This window comes from Syngnathus scovelli, chromosome 2 (assembly GCF_024217435.2).
Source record: "Syngnathus scovelli strain Florida chromosome 2, RoL_Ssco_1.2, whole genome shotgun sequence".
NCBI lineage: Eukaryota > Metazoa > Chordata > Actinopteri > Syngnathiformes > Syngnathidae > Syngnathus > Syngnathus scovelli.
The window spans coordinates 8579806-8604472 of record NC_090848.1 but is presented as its reverse complement, the minus strand read 5'-3'; the positions used below and the strand labels follow the sequence as shown (position 1 = coordinate 8604472).

Below are 24667 nucleotides of genomic sequence, written 5' to 3'. Positions count from 1 at the left end.
TTATTGTCAATTTCTCCACATGCCAAAAACACACAAAGAAACCGAAATTATGCACTATGCGCTGCACGGACTGCACATCCAGGTGTGTGAGGGCCGAGTGGAGGGCAGAGCAGATGGCACCGCCATTTTCAAGTGTCCTCCTCGTGGCCACACAGGACGAAAGCCGACCTCCCGACGGACCCTGCCTGAGGAGCACATGCACGCCTGAGCTTTCTTTGCCAGTGACGAGGTGACGAGGTGTTTGCGGACCAGGACCTCTCCTCACTGATGTGCACCCCCAGGAACTTGGCGCCGCTCACCCTCTCCACCACAGCACCATCAACTTCCGACCTGTACCGAGTCGCAGTGCAATCAGGTGTCAAGCTCTAGTCCTCTCAGTGTGTGTGTGTGTGCGTAGGTCGCTGTAGGTCGCAGTGCAATGAGGCTCGTCGAGTTTGCAGAGTCCTTTCTCTCCAGGTGTGTGAGGGCCGAGTGGAGGGCAGAGCAGATGGCACCGCCATTTTCAAGTGTCCTCCTCGTGGCCACACAGGACGAAAGCCGACCTCCCGACGGACCCTGCCTGAGGAGCACATGCTTTCTTTGCCAGTGACGAGGTGACGAGGTGTTTGCGGATGATGTGCACCCCCAGGAACTTGGCGCAGCTCACCCTCTCCACCACAGCACCATCAACTTCCGACCTGTACCGAGTCGCAGTGCAATCAGGTGTCAAGCTCTAGTCCTCTCAGTGTGTGTGTGTGCGTAGGTCGCTAGGTGTCAAGCTCTAGTCCTCTCAGTGTGTGTGTGTGTGTGTGCGTAGAGCAGATGGCACCGCCATTTTCAAGTGTCCTCCTCGTGGCCACACAGGACGAAAGCCGACCTCCCGACGGACCCTGCCTGAGGAGCACATGCACGCCTGAGCTTTCTTTGCCAGTGACGAGGTGACGAGGTGTTTGCGGATGATGTGCACCCCCAGGAACTTGGCGCAGCTCACCCTCTCCACCACAGCACCATCAACTTCCGACCTGTACCGAGTCGCAGTGCAATAAGGTGTCAAGCTCTAGTCCTCTCAGTGTGTGTGTGCGTAGGTCGCTAGCTCTAGTCCTCTCAGTGTGTGTGTGCGTAGGTCGCTAGGTGTCAAGCTCTAGTCCTCTCAGTGTGTGTGTGCGTAGGTCGCTAGCTCTAGTCCTCTCAGTGTGTGTGTGTGCGTAGGTCGCTAGCTCTAGTCCTCTCAGTGTGTGTGTGCGTAGGTCGCTAGGTGTCAAGCTCTAGTCCTCTCAGTGTGTGTGTGCGTAGGTCGCTAGGTGTCAAGCTCTAGTCCTCTCAGTGTGTGTGTGCGTAGGTCGCTAGCTCTAGTCCTCTCAGTGTGTGTGTGCGTAGGTCGCTAGGTGTCAAGCTCTAGTCCTCTCAGTGTGTGTGTGCGTAGGTCGCTAGCTCTAGTCCTCTCAGTGTGTGTGTGCGTAGGTCGCTAGGTGTCAAGCTCTAGTCCTCTCAGTGTGTGTGTGTGCGTAGGTCGCTAGGTGTCAAGCTCTAGTCCTCTCAGTGTGTGTGTGCGTAGGTCGCTAGCTCTAGTCCTCTCAGTGTGTGTGTGCGTAGGTCGCTAGGTGTCAAGCTCTAGTCCTCTCAGTGTGTGTGTGCGTAGGTCGCTAGCTCTAGTCCTCTCAGTGTGTGTGTGTGCGTAGGTCGCTAGGTGTCAAGCTCTAGTCCTCTCAGTGTGTGTGTGTGTGTGTGTGCGTAGGTCGCTAGGTGTCAAGCTCTAGTCCTCTCAGTGTGTGTGTGTGCGTAGGTCGCTAGGTGTCAAGCTCTAGTCCTCTCAGTGTGTGTGTGTAGGTCGCTAGGTGTCAAGCTCTAGTCCTCTCAGTGTGTGTGTGCGTAGGTCGCTAGGTGTCAAGCTCTAGTCCTCTAGGTGTGTGTGTGCGTAGGTCGCTAGGTCTCAAGCTCTAGTCCTCTCAGTGTGTGTGTGCGTAGGTCGCTAGGTGTCAAGCTCTAGTCCTCTCAGTGTGTGTGTGCGTAGGTCGCTAGGTGTCAAGCTCTAGTCCTCTCAGTGTGTGTGTGTGCGTAGGTCGCTAGGTGTCAAGCTCTAGTCCTCTCAGTGTGTGTGTGTGTGCGTAGGTCGCTAGGTGTCAAGCTCTAGTCCTCTAGGTGTGTGTGTGCGTAGGTCGCTAGGTCTCAAGCTCTAGTCCTCTCAGTGTGTGTGCGTAGGTCGCTAGGTGTCAAGCTCTAGTCCTCTCAGTGTGTGTGTGCGTAGGTCGCTAGGTCTCAAGCTCTAGTCCTCTCAGTGTGTGTGTGTGCGTAGGTCGCTAGGTGTCAAGCTCTAGTCCTCTCAGTGTGTGTGTGTGCGTAGGTCGCTAGGTGTCAAGCTCTAGTCCTCTCAGTGTGTGTGTGCGTAGGTCGCTAGGTGTCAAGCTCTAGTCCTCTCAGTGTGTGTGTGCGTAGGTCGCTAGCTCTAGTCCTCTCAGTGTGTGTGTGCGTAGGTCGCTAGGTGTCAAGCTCTAGTCCTCTCAGTGTGTGTGTGCGTAGGTCGCTAGCTCTAGTCCTCTCAGTGTGTGTGTGCGTAGGTCGCTAGGTGTCAAGCTCTAGTCCTCTCAGTGTGTGTGTGCGTAGGTCGCTAGGTGTCAAGCTCTAGTCCTCTCAGTGTGTGTGTGCGTAGGTCGCTAGCTCTAGTCCTCTCAGTGTGTGTGTGCGTAGGTCGCTAGGTGTCAAGCTCTAGTCCTCTCAGTGTGTGTGTGCGTAGGTCGCTAGGTGTCAAGCTCTAGTCCTCTAGGTGTGTGTGTGCGTAGGTCGCTAGGTCTCAAGCTCTAGTCCTCTCAGTGTGTGTGTGTGCGTAGGTCGCTAGGTCTCAAGCTCTAGTCCTCTCAGTGTGTGTGTCAGTCAACAACGATTTCCTTGGTCAGTGCAGTAGTGTTGGAGTGCATTTTATAACGTAAAACCGTTAAAAAAAATAGGAGATGAGCTAAAGCTAGTGGCCAAGACTAAATTGTGCAGGATCTCGGAGCAGCAGTGGGCCCCAGACCGCCATTTTCAAGTGTCCGGATGACTGTCCCCACTCTAAACAAAGTCACGCACAGGGCTCAGGATTGTGAAGCCTAGTCACAAGTTGGCACATCAGGCGGTGAATCACGCCCTTCCAGGTCCACTCAGACTCAATGTCCCCCGTGGGAAAAGCTCTGCCGGAGGATTGAAGTCTCCAGCTTCAGTTAGTACAGTTCACCAAGGATGTATACCGCCCTCTGTTGTCCAAATAGTAGAACTGTTTAAGAGAGAGTTTAAAGGGTTAAAGCTGATCCATAAAACCATACATGTAAGGCTTCCATAGGGTAGTGGTTCGAGTCTCAGTAGGACCCAAGTTTTTTTATCATAATTAATTATATAAATAAATTATAATTAATTATAATTATATAATTATTATAATATTATAATAAATATATATAATTAAATTAAATTAATACACAGCTTGACGTTCCCAGCAGACCCTCACAGAGCGTTTGGGTCCGCCAGCACTTCCACCCTCTCGTGAACCAGGTTGGCATGATTGGCTTCAGTTAGTACAGTTCACCAAGGATGTATACCGCCCTCTGTTGTCCAAATAGTAGAACTGTGGAAGAGTTTAAAGGGTTACAGCTGATCCATAAAACCGTTCCAAGTTTTTTTATCATATCATTTTTCAATTATAATTATAATAATTAATGTATCTATTTATAATAATATTATAATTCCTATAATTATAATTATTATATATTATTAATTATATAAATAATTTATTGTTTTTAAATTTCAATAATTATAATTATAATAAATATATATAATAATAATTAACATATAATTAATTATTTATAATATTAACCGAATTATATAATAATTATATATAATATAATATATATAAGGATTTATAATTATAAATATATAATATATAATTATTATTATTCTAATTATAATAATAATTATAATTATAATTAATTAATTATAAATATATAATATATAATTATTATTATTCTAATTATAATAATAATTATAATTATAATTAATTAATTATAAATAAATGCCAGGAAGCCCTTGAAGGTCTCCTCGATCTCCGTGATGCTCGTGTCTTTCTCCACCACCAAGAAATTCGGTTATATTATAAATAATTATAATTATATATATATATTATATATATCCATCCATCCATTTTCTAAACCGCTTAGTCCCCACGGGACCTATCCCAGCCGTCATCGGGACCCTTTAAACTCTGTCTCTTCTGCCACAGTTCTACTATAATATAAATGTTATAATATATAAATATATAAATATATTGTAGACTGCAAGCTATTGTAGACTTATATATATAATATATTATAATTATAATTTTATCCAGCCATCCATTTTCTGAATGGAGCCTCATGTGCGTTTTTTTGCTCCTTCTGCTCCGTTAATTTATGATATGAATTATAAGATATTATTATAAAATATTATAATTATAATTAATTGAGAGATATTATTATAAAATATTATAATTATAATTAATTGAGAGCAAGGCTTCCATAGGGTAGTGGCTATCACCCCAGCGATTTTTTATCATTAGTATTTAATTATAATTATAAATCCTTCTTCCTATCATTGTGAAGCAGAATTCACCAAGGTGTGTGTGTGCGTAGGTCGCTAGGTCTCAAGCTCTAGTCCTCTCAGTGTGTGTGTGTGCGTAGGTCGCTAGGTGTCAAGCTCTAGTCCTCTCAGCATTTTATAACGTAAAACCGTCTGCTTTAGAATGCTTATAAAAAAATAGGAGATGAGCTAAAACTAGTGGCCAAGACTAAATCTCGGAGCAGCAGTGGGCCCCATTTTCAAGTGTCCCCTAGTCACAAGTTGGCACATCAGGCGGTGAATCACGCCCTTCCAGTAGAACGATGGAGTCCCCAGGAGGAAGTGCTCTCCATGCTTCAGGTTGGCATGATTGAAGTCTCCAGCTTCAGTTAGTACAGTTCACCAAGGATGTATACCGCCCTCTGTTGTCCAAATAGTAGAACTGTTTAAGAGAGAGTTTAAAGGGTTACAGCTGATCCATATAACCATGCATGTTCCAAGGCTTCCATTGGGTAGTGGTTAGTCCTCTGGGCTATCACCCCAGCGACCCGGGTTCGAGTCTCAGTAGGACCCAAGTTTATTATAATTATAATTAATATATATATTAATAATAATATTATAATTCTTATAATTATAATTATTATATATTATTAATTATATAAATAAATTATAATTAATTATAATTATATAATTATAATAAATATATATAATTAAATTAAATTAATATACAGCTTGAATGTGTGAAATGGATTATTTATTGTTTTTAGATTTCAATAATTATAATTATAATAAATATATATAATAATAATTAATTATATATTCTAATTATAGTTAAGTTAATTTCTCGGTGGTGGAGATTTTAATTAATTATAATTAATATATAATTAATATATAATTAATTATAATTATATATTAATTAGCTTCAGTTAGTACAGTTCACCAAGGATGTATACCGCCCTCTGTTGATCCATAAAACCATACATGTTCCAAGGCTTCCATAGGGTAGTGGTTATATTAATATATAATTATTCTATTCTGCTATTATATATAATAATAATTTTTATAATATATATATTATATATTATAATAATAATTATTAATTATATATAATTATTTAAATTAAATTAATTTTAAATTAATAAGGTAGTGGTTAGTGCTCTGCTTCTTCCTGTCTCCAATAATATATAATTATAATAATTAATATATCTATTTATAATAATATTATAATTCCTATAATTATAATTATTATATATTATTAATTATATAAATAATTTATTGTTTTTAAATTTCAATAATTATAATTATATAATAATAATTAACATATAATTAATTATTTATTTAATGGATGGATATAAATAATATATATATTATAATCGGCATATATATATTAATATATAATTATTCTATTCTGCTATTATATATAATAATAATTTTTATAATATATATATTATATATTATAATAATAATTATTAATTATATATAATTATTTAAATTAAATTAATAAGGTAGTGGTTAGTGCTCTGCTTCTTCCTGTCTCCACGTATATTAATATATAATTATTCTATTCTGCTATTATATATAATAATAATTTTTATAATATATATATTATATATTATAATAATAATTATTAATTATATATAATTATTTAAATTAAATTAATAAGGTAGTGGTTAGTGCTCTGCTTTTTCCTGTCTCCACGTGTCCCTGAGTTTACAGTTCACCAAGCACCAAGCGATGTTGGAAGGCGGGATGTATATAATACTGATAATTAAATAGAGTTTAAAGGGTTACAGCTTCCATAGGGTAGTCGCTGGGCTATCACCCCAAAGTTTTTTTATCATAATTATTTAATTATAATAATTAATATATATATTGTTATATATATAAATATCATTATAAGGTGGTGGAGAAAGGCACGAGCATCGAGGATCGAGGAGACCTTCAAGGCGCGGACAGTTGATAGGTTCAACTTAGTCATGAAAAATTGAGCTTCCAGGTGAAAGTGTAGGATGAACCTAAAATGCGCCTGGCTCGCAACGAGCACTAACCTCTAACCACTAACTCGTTGCAGGGAGCTGTTGTATAATATATAATTAATACTAATTATAATATATAATTAATTATAATTCTAATAAATATATTATTTAATTAATTAATTAACAATTATATTAATAAAAACTAAATAAATAAAACTAACCTGTCTCACGACGGTCCAACGCTTGGTGAATTCTGCTTCACAATGATAGGAAGAAGGATTTATAATTATAATTAAATACTAATGATAAAAAATCGCTGGGGTGATAGCGATAGCCCAGAGCACTAACCACTACCCTATGGAAGCCTTGCTCTCATTTAAAATAATTTAAATAATTATATATAATTATAATATTTATAATTATAATAATTCTAATATATATTATAGCTGTTATTAAATTGGTGAATTCTGCTTCACAATGATAGGAAGAAGGATTTATAATTATAATTAAATACTAATGATAAAAAATCGCTGGGGTGATAGCGATAGCCCAGAGCACTAACCACTACCCTATGGAAGCCTTGCTCTCATTTAAAATAATTTAAATAATTATATATAATTATAATATTTATAATTATAATAATTCTAATATATATTATTTATAATAATAATTATATTTATAATAATATCTTATAATTCATATCAATTTAAATAATTATATATAATTATAATATTTATAATTATAATAATTCTAATATATATTATTTATAATAATAATTATAACAATTAATTATAATTATAATATTTTATAATAATATCTTATAATTCATATCATAAATTAACGGAGCAGAAGGAGCTCTAGTTTCCTCCATTCCAGGGTTCAGGGTGTCCCCCGCCTACTGCCCGATGACTGCTGGGATAGGCTCCATTCAGAAAATGGATGGATGGATAAAATTATAATTATAATATATTATATATATAAGTCTACAATAGCTTGCAGTCTACAATATATTTATATATTTATATATTATAATATTTATATTATATAATTAATATATAATTAATATATAATTTGTTATTTATAATATTATATACCGCCCTCTGTTGTCCAAATAGTAGAACTGTGGCAGAAGAGACAGAGTTTAAAGGGTTACAGCAGCACTGAGAGCAAGGCAAGGTAGTGGTTAGTGCTCTGGGTCTCAGTAGGATTTTTTATCATTAGTATTTAATTATAATTATAATAATTAATATATATATTATAATTATTATATATTATTAATATTATAATTATAATTATAATTATTTATAATATAACCGAATTTCTTGGTGGTGGAGAAAGACACGAGCATCACGGAGATCGAGGAGACCTTCAAGGGCTTCCTGGCATTTATTTATAATTAATTAATTATAATTATATATAATTATCCTGTATAATTAATTATAATCATAATTATTATTATTCTAATTATTATCATTATTATAATTATTATAATTATATATTATATAATTAATATATATATAATATATTATAATTTTTATATTATTATTATATATAATAGCAGAATATAGAACTGAGAAAGAGCCTATCTGAAAGAATGCGAGGATTTGTCTGAAACCACAATGACTGCAATAACAATGACTGTGCTTGCATTCGTGGGTGAACGTGCAACTGTGAGTTTGTTTTTTCTTTTTTTATATAATTCGAATTATTATAATTTTAATTTTATTTAAATTATTTTAAATGACAGCAAGGCTTCCATAGGGTAGTGGTTAGTGCTCTGGGCTATCACCCCAGCGAGTCTCAGTAGTATTTAATTATAAATACAGGTTAGTTTTACCCTACTGATAATGTGTCGTAGCAATAATTAGCTAGCTAGGGGTATAATTAATATATAAAAATAATATATAAAAAATTATTATATATAATAATAATAATTATATATTATATATTTATAATTATAAATCCTTATATATATTATATTATATATAATTATTATAGAATTCGGTTATATTATAAATAATTAATTATATGTTAATTATTATTATATATATTTATTATAATTATAATTATTGAAATTTAAAAACAATAAATTATTTATATAATTAATAATATATAATAATTACAATTATAGGAATTATAATAGCCCAGAGGACTTGGAACATGTACGGTTTTATGAATCAGCTGTAACCCTTTAAACTCTTCCACAGTTCTACTATTTGGACAACAGAGGGCGGTATACATCCTTGGTGAACTGTACTAACTGAAGCTGGTTCACGAGATGGTGGAAGTGCTGGCGGACCCAAACGCTCTGTGAGGGTAATATCACGTTCGCTTGCTGGGAACGTCAAGCTGTGTATTAATTTAATTTAATTATATATATTTATTATAATAATTATATAATTATAATTAATTATAATTTATTTATATAATTAATAATATATAATATTAAAAAACTTGGGTCCTACTGAGGCTCGAACCCGGGTCGCTGGGGTGATAGCCCAGAGGACTAACCACTACCCTATGGAAGCCTTGGAACATGTATGGTTTTATGGATCAGCTGTAACCCTTTAAACTCTCTCTTAAACAGTTCTACTATTTGGACAACAGAGGGCGGTATACATCCTTGGTGAACTGGACTTTGTGACTGCCACTGACTGGGCGCCTACACATCAGCTTCAACTCCCACCTCCGGCAGAGTTCCTCCTGGGGACTCCATCGTTCTACTGGGTGACTTCAATGCTCACGTGGGCAGTGAGACCTGGAAGGGCGTGATTCACCGCCTGATGTGCCAACTTGTGACTAGGCTTCACAATCCTGAGCCCTGTGCGTGACTTTGTTTAGCGTGGGGACAGTCATCCGGACACTTGAAAATGGCGGTCTGGGGCCCACTGCTGCTCCGAGATCCTGCACAATTTAGTCTTGGCCACTAGCTTTAGCTCATCTCCTATTTTTTTTAACGGTTTTACGTTATAAAATGCACTACTGCACTGACCAAGGAAATCGTTGTTGACTGACACACACACTGAGAGGACTAGAGCTTGAGACCTGCGACCTACGCACACACACACACTGAGAGGACTAGAGCTTGAGACCTAGCGACCTACGCACACACACACCTAGAGGACTAGAGCTTGACACCTAGCGACCTACGCACACACACACACACTGAGAGGACTAGAGCTTGACACCTAGCGACCTACGCACACACACACACTGAGAGGACTAGAGCTTGACACCTAGCGACCTACGCACACACACACTGAGAGGACTAGAGCTTGACACCTAGCGACCTACGCACACACACACCTAGAGGACTAGAGCTTGACACCTAGCGACCTACGCACACACACACTGAGAGGACTAGAGCTTGACACCTAGCGACCTACACACACACACTGAGAGGACTAGAGCTTGACACCTAGCGACCTACGCACACACACACACTGAGAGGACTAGAGCTTGACACCTAGCGACCTACGCACACACACACTGAGAGGACTAGAGCTAGCGACCTACGCACACACACACTGAGAGGACTAGAGCTTGACACCTAGCGACCTACGCACACACACACACTGAGAAGACTAGAGCTAGCGACCTACGCACACACACACTGAGAGGACTAGAGCTTGACACCTAGCGACCTACGCACACACACACTGAGAGGACTAGAGCTTGACACCTAGCGACCTACGCACACACACACTGAGAGGACTAGAGCTAGCGACCTACGCACACACACACTGAGAGGACTAGAGCTTGACACCTAGCGACCTACGCACACACACACTGAGAGGACTAGAGCTAGCGACCTACGCACACACACACTGAGAGGACTAGAGCTTGACACCTAGCGACCTACGCACACACACACTGAGAGGACTAGAGCTTGACACCTAGCGACCTACGCACACACACACTGAGAGGACTAGAGCTAGCGACCTACGCACACACACACAATGAGAGGACTAGAGCTAGCGACCTACGCACACACACACTGAGAGGACTAGAGCTTGACACCTAGCGACCTACGCACACACACACTGAGAGGACTAGAGCTAGCGACCTACGCACACACACACTGAGAGGACTAGAGCTTGACACCTAGCGACCTACGCACACACACACTGAGAGGACTAGAGCTAGCGACCTACGCACACACACACTGAGAGGACTAGAGCTAGCGACCTACGCACACACACACACTGAGAGGACTAGAGCTTGACACCTAGCGACCTACGCACACACACACTGAGAGGACTAGAGCTAGCGACCTACGCACACACACACTGAGAGGACTAGAGCTAGCGACCTACGCACACACACACTGAGAGGACTAGAGCTTGACACCTAGCGACCTACGCACACACACACTGAGAGGACTAGAGCTAGCGACCTACGCACACACACACTGAGAGGACTAGAGCTTGACACCTAGCGACCTACGCACACACACACTGAGAGGACTAGAGCTTGACACCTAGCGACCTACGCACACACACACTGAGAGGACTAGAGCTAGCGACCTACGCACACACACACTGAGAGGACTAGAGCTTGACACCTAGCGACCTACGCACACACACACTGAGAGGACTAGAGCTAGCGACCTACGCACACACACACTGAGAGGACTAGAGCTAGCGACCTACGCACACACACACTGAGAGGACTAGAGCTTGACACCTAGCGACCTACGCACACACACACTGAGAGGACTAGAGCTAGCGACCTACGCACACACACACTGAGAGGACTAGAGCTTGACACCTAGCGACCTACGCACACACACACACTGAGAGGACTAGAGCTTGACACCTGATTGCACTGCGACTCGGTACAGGTTGGAAGTTGATGGTGCTGTGGTGGAGAGGGTGAGCTGCGCCAAGTTCCTGGGGGTGCACATCATCCGCAAACACCTCGTCACCTCGTCACTGGCAAAGAAAGCATGTGCTCCTCAGGCAGGGTCCGTCGGGAGGTCGGCTTTCGTCCTGTGTGGCCACGAGGAGGACACTTGAAAATGGCGGTGCCATCTGCTCTGCCCTCCACTCGGCCCTCACACACCTGGAGAGAAAGGACTCTGCAAACTCGACGAGCCTCATTGCACTGCGACCTACAGCGACCTACGCACACACACACACTGAGAGGACTAGAGCTTGACACCTGATTGCACTGCGACTCGGTACAGGTCGGAAGTTGATGGTGCTGTGGTGGAGAGGGTGAGCTGCGCCAAGTTCCTGGGGGTGCACATCAGTGAGGAGAGGTCCTGGTCCGCAAACACCTCGTCACCTCGTCACTGGCAAAGAAAGCTCAGGCGTGCATGTGCTCCTCAGGCAGGGTCCGTCGGGAGGTCGGCTTTCGTCCTGTGTGGCCACGAGGAGGACACTTGAAAACTCGGCCCTCACACACCTGGATGTGCAGTCCGTGCAGCGCATAGTGCATAATTTCGGTTTCTTTGTGTGTTTTTGGCATGTGGAGAAATTGACAATAAAGCTGACTTTGACTTTGTACCTAATGGAGTGTCCGTGTGATTCCCTCGTTAAGTGCACCTGCGTGAAAAGTTTTAGCTCCTTCAGAATATGAGGTGTACCTAATGGAATGTCGTGTCATTTCAGCTTTGACCATGATTTTTCCCTAATGAAGTGGCCTGTTATTAGGAACACCTGAAAATGGCGGTGTACCTAATAGGGTGTCCGAGTGACGTCACAGATCAAACAGCTAATCAGATTCACATTTAAGTCGCTCCTGAGTTTTAGCTCCTTCAGAATATGAGGTGTACCTAATGGAATGTCGTGTGGCACTTTTCACTTTCATTTCAGCTTTGACCATGATTTTTCCCTAATGAAGTGGCCTGTTATTAGGAACACCTGAAAATGGCGGTGTACCTAAATAGGGTGTCCGAGTGACGTCACAGATCAAACAGCTAATCAGATTCACATTTAAGTCGCTCCTGAGTTTTAGCTCCTTCAGAATATGAGGTGTACCTAATGGAATGTCGTGTGGCACTTTTCACTTTCATTTCAGCTTTGACCATGATTTTTCCCTAATGAAGTGGCCTGTTATTAGGAACACCTGAAAATGGCGGTGTACCTAATAGGGTGTCCGAGTGACGTCACAGATCAAACAGCTAATCAGATTCACATTTAAGTCGCTCCTGAGTTTTAGCTCCTTCAGAATATGAGGTGTACCTAATGGAATGTCGTGTGGCACTTTTCACTTTCATTTCAGCTTTGACCATGATTTTTCCCTAATGAAGTGGCCTGTTATTAGGAACACCTGAAAATGGCGGTGTACCTAATAGGGTGTCCGAGTGACGTCACAGATCAAACAGCTAATCAGATTCACATTTAAGTCGCTCCTGAGTTTTAGCTCCTTCAGAATATGAGGTGTACCTAATGGAATGTCGTGTGGCACTTTTCACTTTCATTTCAGCTTTGACCATGATTTTTCCCTAATGAAGTGGCCTGTTATTAGGAACACCTGAAAATGGCGGTGTACCTAATAGGGTGTCCGAGTGACGTCACAGATCAAACAGCTAATCAGATTCACATTTAAGTCGCTCCTGAGTTTTAGCTCCTTCAGAATATGAGGTGTACCTAATGGAATGTCGTGTGGCACTTTTCACTTTCATTTCAGCTTTGACCATGATTTTTCCCTAATGAAGTGGCCTGTTATTAGGAACACCTGAAAATGGCGGTGTACCTAATAGGGTGTCCGAGTGACGTCACAGATCAAACAGCTAATCAGATTCACATTTAAGTCGCTCCTGAGTTTTAGCTCCTTCAGAATATGAGGTGTACCTAATGGAATGTCGTGTGGCACTTTTCACTTTCATTTCAGCTTTGACCATGATTTTTCCCTAATGAAGTGGCCTGTTATTAGGAACACCTGAAAATGGCGGTGTACCTAATAGGGTGTCCGAGTGACGTCACAGATCAAACAGCTAATCAGATTCACATTTAAGTCGCTCCTGAGTATACATCGCCCCCCTACGGTAATAAAGACATTACAGCTCATTCTCTGCTACTGGCAGGATCAACCAGGTAGAGTTGTTATCATAAAGGGCAATGGGTTCCATTTTTATAGTCTTTGGTATGACCCGGCCGGGGTTTGAACCCACAACCTTCCAGTCTCAGGGCGGACACTCTACTACTAGGCCACTGAGCTGGAAGTGTATCGTCACATGGTTACACGAGCAACTGTGTTGAAAACATTCTAAGATAAAAAATTTTGGGTCCTACTGAGATTCGAACCCGGGTCGCTGGGGTGAAAGCCCAGAGAACTAACCACTACCCTATGGAAGCGTTGTGTGCACGAACGCCTAGCAAAGTACAATTTAAAATGACACTTTCGAAGTACCCAAAGATGAAAACTTACACAAGAAGAGTTTACGCTTATTGTTCATTGATGTTGACTTCTTGTGTTATTCTTCCTGTTTTGGGTCCTACTGAGATTCGAACCCGGGTCGCTGGGGTGAAAGCCCAGAGCACTAACCACTACTCTATGGAAGCGTTGTGTACACGAACACCTAGCAAAGTACAATTTAAAATGACACTAAAGAAAACTTACAAGAGTTTACTGAGTTCACGCTTATTGTTCATTGATGTTGACTTCTTGGGTTATTTAACGTAATAAACGTAATTTCGATCTCTTTGTGTGTCTGGGATATTTTGGTACACCACACGAGGTAAAAAAAAACGGAACCGATCACTTAAAACTGGAATACACATCGCTCGTACAAAACAGTGCAAGCTATTGTAGACTGCCGGTCAATCCCAGGTGCGAAGAAATGCTTTTGTTGTGCAATTAACCTTTTATTTATCTTTTTTTTTTAACCTCGTGTAGTGTACCTACACATATTGATGATTTTTATGTTTTAATTGGCGAATATAAAAACAAGGAATAAGACACCAGACAAGTTTTAATATAAATGTTTATTAGAAATAATATTAAAAGCAAATTTCAAACCAATTGCAGTAGATATAATACACGTTATTTAAAAACGACTATAAGTGTTATACTACGAGACGAGTGTTTACCAGCTCAATGGCCAGAGAGGAGAGTGCCCGCCCTGAGTCTGGGAGGTCGTGAGTTCGAACCCCGCCGGACCTCGGCCGAGTCATAGCAGTGACTATAACAATGACACCCATTTCTTCCCTGCTTGGCACTCAGTGTAAGGGGTTGAAATGGGGCTCCCCCCCTGCTGCACACGTATTCTTTTTTTTTTCTTTTTACCTCGTGTAGTACAATAAATGTAGTGTACTTATTGAAGTGTCCATGAGGTGTACCTTCACATATTGTCATATAAAGCAGTTAACCAAATGTCAGATTTTTGTTTTAATGCCCCAAAAAATAAAAACAAGGAATAAAACACCAGACATGTTTTAACGTAAATGTTTATTTAAAAATAATATTAAAAGTAAATTTCAAACCAGCAATCCAATGTGAAACAATATTTAGGCGTATATATGCCTCCACGTTATTTAAAAGCTACTACAAGTGTTATAAAATCAAGATTACCCAAAGAGAAGCATAATCTCCCCGTCTCTTCATGCAATCAAGTTAGCCGTTAGCTTGGAGAATTAGCCGTTAGCTTGGAGAAAACGTGCATAAAAGAAGTGGTGTTTCAGTGAGTGGTTCTTTCTTTCCTTGGCAAATCGTAAATCGACATTCTGGCTTACATAGTTCACGCCAGGAGGGCGACGCAACACCTTCACTGTGATCCGTTGGTGCACGGGAAGGAAGGGGAAGGAAGGCAGTTCACCCGTTGACTCGTTCCCTCACTCATCCGTTCTCGCAATGAACTGGAAATGCAAAGCACTGACTCGTTCGTGAACAGGAAGTTACGTCATTCTCTTCTTCGTTTTGTTTTACGGCGAGGTGGCACCAGCTTTAATGGGCATTACCGACACCTACTGGTTGAAGTCATATGAACTGGAAAAAGAACGACTCACTTTAGGAAGTGAATCGTTTGCAGATAACAATATTTAGGCGTACATAGGTATACACGTTATTTAAAAACTACTATAAAAAAATAATAAAATGAATAAATAAGAAAGTGTAGCGAACAAATATTTTGAGTGAACCGATTCTAAAGATTCAGTTCACTTTAAACTGGAATGCACTTCACTAGTACAAAAAAGTGCAAGCTATTGTAGTCTGCCGGTCGAAATTGCCGACTGGTTGGTGACTCGGGCTCTGGCTCGGCAGAAACTTGGTTCGATCCCAGGTGCGAGGAAATGCTTTTGTTGTGCCATTAACCCTTTATTTATTTATTCTCTTTTTTTTTTTAACCTCGTGTAGTGTACCTACACATATTGTCATATAAAGCAGTTAACCAAATGTCTGATTTTTCTGTTTTAATTGGCGAATATAAAAACAAGGAATAAGACGCCAGACAAGTTTTAATATAAATGTTTATTAGAAATAATAATATTAAAAGCAAATTTCAAACCAGCAATCCAATGTGAAATTGCAGTAGATATATTGGATAACAATATTTAGGCGTATATAGGTATACACGTTATTTAAAAACGACTATAAGTGTTATACTACGAGACGAGTGTTTACCAGCTCAATGGCCAGAGAGGAGAGTGCCCGCCCTGAGTCTGGGAGGTCGTGAGTTCGAACCCCGCCGGACCTCGGCCGAGTCATAGCAGTGACTATAACAATGACACCCATTTCTTCCCTGCTTGGCACTCAGTGTAAGGGGTTGAAATGGGGCTCCCCCCCTGCTGCACACGTATTCTTTTTTTTTTTCTTTTTACCTCGTGTAGTGTACTTATTGAAGTGTCCATGAGGTGTACCTTCACATATTGTCATATAAAGCAGTTAACCAAATGTCAGATTTTTGTTTTAATGCCCCAAAAAATAAAAACAAGGAATAAAACACCAGACATGTTTTAACGTAAATGTTTATTTAAAAATAATAATATTAAAAGTAAATTTCAAACCAGCAATCTAATGTGAAATTGCAGTATATATATTGGAAACAATATTTAGGCGTATATATGCATCCACGTTATTTAAAAGCTACTACAAGTGTTATAAAATCAAGATTACCCAAAGAGAAGCATAATCTCCCCCGTTGTTGCATCTTCATGCAATCAAGTTAGCCGTTAGCTTGGAGAAAACGTGCATAAAAGAAGTGGTGTTTCAGTGAGTGGTTCTTTCCTTGACAAATCGTAAATCGACATTCTGGCTTACATAGTTCACGCCAGGAGGGCGACGCAACACCTTCATCTGAACGACTGATCCGTTGGTGCACGGGAAGGAAGGCAGTTCACCCATTGACTCGTCATCCGTTCTTGCAAAGCACTGACTCGTTTACCGTTGGGGAACGGGAAATGCAATTCACAACTCGTTCGTGAACAGGAAGTTACGTCATTTTCTTCTTCGTTTTGTTTTACGGCGAGGTGGCACCAGCTTTAATGGGCATTACCGACACCTACAGGTTGAAGTCATATGAACTTTAGGAAGTGATTCGTTCACTCGTTCACTGAAACACTCACGAGCCAACACTCGTTTTAAGGTATCAGATTAGGATTTCCAACCAGGTTTCAAATCAACTCGTTTCAGGGTTTCAAATAAGGATTTTAACTACTGTTAGGGTTTCAAAGTAAAACTTTACACCATGGTTTCAAAATTAGGTTTCAAAATGGGTTTAGGTTTTTAATTTAAGTTTTTAAAGTAGGTTTAGGGTTTTCAAAAGACATTTTCACACTCGAGCTGTGAGCATCTATCAAGGGTTAGGGTTCAGGGGCAAGGGGTAGGACAGGCGAGCGTCATGGACATGTCAAAGGTGATCTTCATTTTCAGTCCCAAATAAAACACATGCTTGCTTGAGGTCGGCACCCGCATGCGTGAAAACATCAAAGCAATGCCGCTCCAATCAAAAGTTCTATTAACCTAAAGCACCAAGAGCTAATTGAGGGGCTGGTGAGCAACGGGCCAGCAAGACGCCCACGAGAGTGTAAGGGGTTGAAATGCTGCTCACGATCATTGGGACTTTTGGCACTCAGTGTAACTAGACCATCAGGGACATGAAGTTTAGGATCTATCATAATAGTGCCAATGTTCAGCCCAGTTTGGGGGCATCAAACTTCACGTCTATTTGCCATAAAAAAATCAATTCCCTAACCGGGAATCGAACCCAAGCCACAGCGGTGAGAGCGCCGAATCCTAACCACTAGACCATCAGGGACATGAAGTTAAGGATCTATCATAATAGTGCCAATGTTCAGCACTGTTTGGGGGCATCAAACTTCACGTCTATTTGCCATAAGTAAATCGATTCTCTGGCCGGGAATCGAACCCGGGCCGCGGCGGTGAGAGCGCCGAATCCTAACCACTAGACCATCAGCGACATGAAATTAAAGATCTATCATTATAGTGCCAATGTTCAGCCCAGTTTGGGGGCATCAAACTTCACGTTTATTTTCCATAAGGAAATCGATTCCCTAACCGGGAAACGAACGCGGGCCGCGGCGGTGAAAGCGCCGAATCCTAACCACTAGACCATCAGGGACATGAAGTTTAGGATCTATCATAATAGTGCCAATGTTCAGCCCAGTTTGGAGGCATCAAACTTCACGTCTATTTGCCATAAAGAAATCAATTCCCTAACCGGGAATCGAACCCGGGCCGCGGCGGTGAGAGCGCCGAATCCTAACCACTAGACCATCAGGGACATGAAGTTGAGGGTCTATCATAATAGTGCCAATGTTCAGCCCAGTTTGGGGGCATCAAACTTCACGTTTATTTGCCATAAGGAAATCGATTCCCTAACCGGGAATCGAACCCTGGCCGCGGCGGTGAGAGCACCGAATCCTAACCACCAGACCATCAGGGACATGAAATCGAGGATCTATCATAATAGTGCCAATGTTCAGCCAGGTTTGGGTGCATCAAATTAGACTATTTTCGTAAGGAAAATTATTGCCTTACTGGGAATCGAACGTGGGTCACGGGGGCGAGAGCTCCATATCCTAACCACTAGACCACCAGGGACATGAAATTCAGGACCTATCATAATAGTGCCAATGTTCAGCCCAGTTTGGGGGCATCAAACTTCACGTTTATTTGCCATAAGGAAATCGATTCCCTAACCGGGAATCGAACCCTGGCCGCGGCGGTGAGAGCACCGAATCCTAACCACCAGACCATCAGGGACATGAAATCGAGGATCTATCATAATAGTGCCAATGTTCAGCCAGGTTTGGGTGCATCAAATTAGACTATTTTCGTAAGGAAAATTATTGCCTTACTGGGAATCGAACGTGGGTCACGGGGTCGAGAGCTCCGAATCCTAACCACTAGACCATCAGGGACATGAAGTTTAGGATGTATCATAATAGTGCCAATGTTCAGCCCAGTTTGGGGGCATCAAACTTCACGTATATTTGCCATAAGGAAATAGATTCCCTGACCGGGAATCGAACCCGGGCCGCGGCGGTGAGAGCGCCGAATCCTAACCACTAGACTATTAGGGACATGAAGTCAAGGATCACAACTCGCATTGAGTTCAAAACTGCGGACAGCTCTGTGCATTGGATCTATCTCAGTGCAAGTACATCCAAAATGTACTATAACCAAATGTAGAGAATACAAGCAAAAACTGTCAATTAAGTACAGCTGAAATGTGTCATCGTTACACACTATCAAGGAAAATTAATTGTGTATTCTTAGCGTCAATTCACAACCAAACTTATAGAAAGTCACACCAACAGCCCCTCAACAGATTTGAAAATGTGTGCAACATAAAAAATATAACATGCATCTGAAATGTAACCAAGACCGCAGCCTATTGTGCAACAAACCATTTTTAAAGTTTGTTTAGAACTTATAATAATAATAATGCTCTTGATTCAACATATTAACCCTGTTTGTGATTTTACCAGAAAGAATGAGCAGGCCATGATGACACGCAAAATTGCTTCAACTCAGACTTTCTATAATTCTTCTAAAGGTTTTGGCGAGACTTCATCCCCGAGTTTCTTCTCCAGCATGCCAGGGAATGGATGTCCCCCTGCACAGTTAAGCGACGAGGACAAGGACAATCTAAGGTTCGAACTTGCCAAGGTGAGACCCCACATAGCTGTATGACTTTTTATCTTCTTCATCCAAATCTAAAGATACGCCTGGTTGGGTTCTTGACCCCGTCCTTAAACCTATCAGTAAAAGAATAGTGTCGTCAAACTAGCCGTATCTACACTGAACCCATCTTGCTGTATTTTTGTGATTAGATGGAGGAGGAAATTCAGACTCTCAGGCAGGTGCTACTGACCAAAGAAAGGTCCGCTGCAGATATCAGGAGGCAGCTGGGTATGGGCCCTCTCACTAGCCTCAAGGAGAGCCTGTCCAAAGGCTGGCAGGACGTGCAGACCTCCTCCCCGTGAGTCCACTCATTGCATGTTTTCAACAATTGGATCACCGTTTGCACGCGACTCATACACTATCCGCTCATGATTATATAACCTGGAAATACCCTCTGATTAGTGATAGGATGTGTCAACATGTTAGTTTCTTTACAGATATCTCTCAGCTTCTGCAGTTCTGGATGACATCAACAACTCCAACGTGTGAGTGTTTTCTTCTACATGTTTTTCTTGGAAAAAAAATGTGTGTGGGACCCCCTGTTGTTGTTGTCAAGTGCTCACACGTTAAGGTTTCCACTACGGAACAAGTGATGGGATTTTCCGAGTCCAATAGGATTGGTGCTCTGTTAATAGCCTTGCAACCCTAATTAGTACAAGCAGCAACGGTATTAGCGGGAGGTCCGGCATAAAGCGTATGTGCAGGCCTTCTGTTATGTTTGTGTGTGTCAAGTGGACACTTTTCTTATTCCTGCCACTTCCTTCTGCCCGTAGATGCGTGAGGACCAAGGAAGGTCTCACTCATGCAGGTCATGTGACCTCTTCTGCGTTGTCCAACGTGGGCGTGGTTCTCACCAGAAGGCTGGCGGAGATGAGGTACCCTACATTGGATACTTTCATCATGGTTTTAAATAATTAGCGGCGTGCAGGTGAGAGAAAAAAAAGGAAAGAAAATCACAAAATTATTTAATTTGAGATTCAGGGACACTCATTTTTTGGATACAGTTCAATTAATGACAGATAATTGTGTTGTTGTTCACAAGTGGTTCAATTACAGTACCTGCCACATGAAAGTACAGGACATATGACTTACATGGGATGTCACGGTGAAGAAAAGAACAGGTCATCGTTAGCTGTTGCATTAGTACAAGCTGACTTCTGAATGCCACCTGGCACATTTTGGCAAAGTCATCCAGCCATACGGACAGACCAGTAGGGGGCCAACAATCGTGGCAAAATGGCCTCTGGGGGTTCTTTTTCAAGTCTGTCAAAAGGAGTGCAAACCAAATTACATTTTTAGTGGCAGGATATATTCGGAACGATATCCTAATAAGCAGGTGATTAGAAATAGGTCATTGCGTTTTGAAAGTTAGAGCATGTTCCTCTTTCCGTATGTGATATTATTTGTTAGCCAAGCATGTTAGCCATGCAATACCAAACGGGGGGCAGTGTTGTTCCATCTGTCGCCAGGCTGGGATAGTCTGACGCTGGAGTTCCCCCTCAAATATTTACTGTTTACAACAGTAGCAGCAGCAGGAGAAACAGGGGGAAAAAAATGCTGATGTCGATCTGAGAGATTGGCCAGTGAAAGTAGAACAGGGGTCAGATGTTCAAATACTACTCTACTAATACTCAAAATACTATAAGCTAAAAAAAAATAAACCCGACCTCAGAATCTGCTGCTTGCTCCAATAGATTTCATTTAGATAATATTTTTTAAAAAAAATAGATTTTTATGTTTTAATAATCAGGGATAAGAATTTAGTCACGTACTGTATGCGCAAGTACCAACCCCTTAACCTTCAAGCGTGTCACAAATAAGTGTGGCAAAAGCTGATGTCAAGCCCATTAGATTTTAAGCAACTCCAGTCAAGTCATGACTTGGCAAGTTGTGCAATATTGGTGTTTTAGGAGTGTGTTTATAGGACCATTCTTCCAGAAGCAAACAAGTCATGTCATGTATCAAGTCTTCTGAATATCAAGTCGAGTCTTTCATAAGTTTTAGCTAAAACTTGTCAAATCCTAAAATTGGCCACTTAAATCTGATTTAAGTCAAGTAAAACAAAATGACTTACTAATTTGTGCATCTGATTTTTGTGTTCACGCTGCAAACAAATCAGAGCTCTGCCCCTTCCAAGCACACCACGGTAAGTATTACCATCTATACTAAACGTGGAATGATAATGCTTCACTATCTAATTCCGTCGTTTTCTTGTCATGAGCAGAACATTGAGCCACACCATGAGTGTGCCATCTATGAGGTAAATATGACTCAATGTACTTTTGTTTAGTGCAAACAGAAATACAAACTCATGTGAACAAAATATCCTTTTTCTTCCTAGACACTCCTCTACATTCAAGTCTTTTGAGGAAATGGTCGGCAGTGTGAAGGTGAGTGGATTAAGTCAGTGATTAGAAAAGGACAGCTAAGTATTTTTAGAGGTGTTTAAATTTTGAGAACCACTGGCACACACTATTTTTTTGTATGATGTCGGACCTTGTGTTTCATGTATGAATTCCAGAGGAGAAGATGACCTTGACAAAGAATGGCCAAGCATCTGGCTTTGAAAGAAGACCCCCGCGCTTCTGCACATATGAAATCTTTCAAATTGTTTTGTCTGTCTGTGAAACAGCAAACCGCAAACATATGAAAAGAGTTTCTGCTCAATGCTTCAATCCATTCACCGCCACGTCTCCGGTTCGATTCCCTTTCAGGCAATTGATTTCCTAATGGAAAATAGACGTGAAGTTTTCTGCCGTCAAACTGGGCTGAACATTGGCACTATAATGATAGATCCTCAACTTCATGATCCTGATGGTCTACTGGTTAGGATTCAGCGCTCTCACCGCCGCGGCCCGGGTTCGATTCCCGGCCAGAGAATCGATTTACTTATGGCAAATAGACGTGAAGTTTGATGCCCCCAAACAGTGCTGAACATTGGCACTATTATTATAGATCCTTAACTTCATGTCACTGATGGTCTAGTGGTTAGGATTCGGCGCTCTCACTGCTGCGGCCCGGGTTCGATTCCCGGCCAGAGAATCGATTTCCTTATGGCAAATAGACGTGAAGTTTGATGCCCCCAAACAGTGCTGAACATTGGCACTATTATAATAGATCCTTAACTTCATGTCCCTGATGGTCTAGTGGTTAGGATTCGGCGCTCTCACCACCGTGGCTCGGGTTCGTTTCCCGGTTAGGGAATTGATTTTTTTATGGCAAATAGACCTGAAGTTTGATGCCCCCAAACTGGGCTGAACATTGGCACTATAATGTTAGACCCTCAATTTCATGTCCCTGATGGTCTAGTGGTTAGGATTCGGTGCTCTCACCGCTGCGGCCTGGGTTCGATTCCCGGTCAGGGAATCGATTTCTTTATGGCAAATAGACGTGAAGTTTGATGCCCCCAAACTGGGCTGAACATTGGCACTATTATGATAGACCCACAATTTCATGTCCCTGATGGTCTAGTGGTTAGGATTCGGCGCTCTCAACCCCGCGGCCCGCGTTCGATTCCCGGTTAGCGAATCGATTTCCTTATGGCAAATAAACGTGAAGTTTGATGCCCCCAAACTGGGCTGAACATTGGCACTATTATGATAGATCCTTAACTTCATGTCCCTGATGGTCTAGTGGTTAGGATTCGGCGCTTTCACCGCCGCGGCCCGGTTTCGATTCCCGGTTAGGGAATTGATTTCTTTATGGCAAATAGACGTGAAGTTTGATGCCCCCAAACTGGGCTGAACATTGGCACTATTATGATAGACCCACAATTTCATGTCCCTGATGGTCTAGTGGTTAGGATTCGGCGCTTTCACCGCCGCGGCCCGGGTTCGATTCCTGGTTAGGGAATCGATTTCCTTATGGAAAATAGCCGTGAAGTTTGATGCCTCCAAACTGGGCTGAACATTGGCACTATTATGATAGATCCTAAACTTCATGTCCCTGATGGTCTAGTGGTTAGGATTCGGTGCTTTCACCGCCGCGGCCCGCGTTCGTTTCCCGGTTAGGGAATCGATTTCCTTATGGAAAATAAACGTGAAGTTTGATGCCCCCAAACTGGGCTGAACATTGGCACTATAATGATAGATCTTTAATTTCATGTCGCTGATGGTCTAGTGGTTAGGATTCGGCGCTCTCACCGCCGCGGCCCGGGTTCGATTTACTTATGGCAAATAGACGTGAAGTTTGATGCCCCCAAACAGTGCTGAACATTGGCACTATTATGATAGATCCTTAACTTCATGTCCCTGATGGTCTAGTGGTTAGGATTCGGCGCTCTCACCGCCGTGGCTTGGGTTCGATTCCCGGTTAGGGAATTGATTTTTTTATGGCAAATAGACGTGAAGTTTGATGCCCCCAAACTGGGCTGAACATTGGCACTATTATGATAGATCCTAAACTTCATGTCCCTGATGGTCTAGTTACACTGAGTGCCAAAAGTCCCAATGATCGTGAGCAGCATTTCAACCCCTTACACTCTCGTGGGCGTCTTGCTGGCCCGTTGCTCACCAGCCCCTCAATTAGCTCTTGGTGCTTTAGGTTAATAGAACTTTTGATTGGAGCGGCATTGCTTTGATGTTTTCACGCATGCGGGTGCCGACCTCAAGCAAGCATGTGTTTTATTTGGGACTGAAAATGAAGATCACCTTTGACATGTCCATGACGCTCGCCTGTCCTACCCCTTGCCCCTGAACCCTAACCCTTGATAGATGCTCACAGCTCGAGTGTGAAAATGTCTTTTGAAAACCCTAAACCTACTTTAAAAACTTAAATTAAAAACCTAAACCCATTTTGAAACCTAATTTTGAAACCATGGTGTAAAGTTTTACTTTGAAACCCTAACAGTAGTTAAAATCCTTATTTGAAACCCTGAAACGAGTTGATTTGAAACCTGGTTGGAAATCCTAATCTGATACCTTAAAACGAGTGTTGGCTCGTGAGTGTTTCAGTGAACGAGTGAACGAATCACTTCCTAAAGTTCATATGACTTCAACCTGTAGGTGTCGGTAATGCCCATTAAAGCTGGTGCCACCTCGCCGTAAAACAAAACGAAGAAG

At 41.6% G+C, this 24667-nt stretch overlaps 1 protein-coding gene and 10 non-coding genes across 11 annotated transcripts; 6 read left to right on the top strand and 5 right to left on the bottom strand.

The window, feature by feature from the left end:
* Positions 1-17643: 17643 nt before the first annotated feature.
* trnae-cuc (transfer RNA glutamic acid (anticodon CUC)) lies at positions 17644-17715 on the bottom strand. The gene has a single exon. It is a non-coding gene; the product is annotated as a tRNA-Glu (tRNA).
* Positions 17716-17805: 90 nt separating this feature from the next.
* Positions 17806-17877, bottom strand: trnae-cuc (transfer RNA glutamic acid (anticodon CUC)). Its single transcript has one exon. It is a non-coding gene; the product is annotated as a tRNA-Glu (tRNA).
* Positions 17878-17967: 90 nt separating this feature from the next.
* trnae-uuc (transfer RNA glutamic acid (anticodon UUC)) lies at positions 17968-18039 on the bottom strand. Its single transcript has one exon. It is a non-coding gene; the product is annotated as a tRNA-Glu (tRNA).
* Positions 18040-18129: 90 nt separating this feature from the next.
* trnae-cuc (transfer RNA glutamic acid (anticodon CUC)) lies at positions 18130-18201 on the bottom strand. The gene has a single exon. It is a non-coding gene; the product is annotated as a tRNA-Glu (tRNA).
* A 730-nt stretch (positions 18202-18931) lies between these two features.
* Positions 18932-19003, bottom strand: trnae-cuc (transfer RNA glutamic acid (anticodon CUC)). The gene has a single exon. It is a non-coding gene; the product is annotated as a tRNA-Glu (tRNA).
* A 412-nt stretch (positions 19004-19415) lies between these two features.
* On the top strand, positions 19416-22283 carry LOC125988498 (tumor protein D54-like). Its single transcript, XM_049753791.1, has 8 exons — positions 19416-19592; positions 19757-19905; positions 20045-20092; positions 20381-20482; positions 21727-21753; positions 21832-21867; positions 21949-21997; positions 22129-22283. Exons 1-8 carry the CDS (start codon positions 19428-19430, stop codon positions 22138-22140), a joined length of 588 nt encoding a protein of 195 aa, XP_049609748.1. The 5' UTR covers positions 19416-19427; the 3' UTR covers positions 22141-22283.
* Positions 22284-22901: 618 nt separating this feature from the next.
* Positions 22902-22973, top strand: trnae-cuc (transfer RNA glutamic acid (anticodon CUC)). The gene has a single exon. It is a non-coding gene; the product is annotated as a tRNA-Glu (tRNA).
* A 252-nt stretch (positions 22974-23225) lies between these two features.
* Positions 23226-23297, top strand: trnae-uuc (transfer RNA glutamic acid (anticodon UUC)). Its single transcript has one exon. It is a non-coding gene; the product is annotated as a tRNA-Glu (tRNA).
* Positions 23298-23387: 90 nt separating this feature from the next.
* trnae-uuc (transfer RNA glutamic acid (anticodon UUC)) lies at positions 23388-23459 on the top strand. The gene has a single exon. It is a non-coding gene; the product is annotated as a tRNA-Glu (tRNA).
* A 90-nt stretch (positions 23460-23549) lies between these two features.
* trnae-uuc (transfer RNA glutamic acid (anticodon UUC)) lies at positions 23550-23621 on the top strand. Its single transcript has one exon. It is a non-coding gene; the product is annotated as a tRNA-Glu (tRNA).
* Positions 23622-23854: 233 nt separating this feature from the next.
* On the top strand, positions 23855-23926 carry trnae-cuc (transfer RNA glutamic acid (anticodon CUC)). The gene has a single exon. It is a non-coding gene; the product is annotated as a tRNA-Glu (tRNA).
* The last annotated feature ends 741 nt before the right edge of the window (positions 23927-24667 follow it).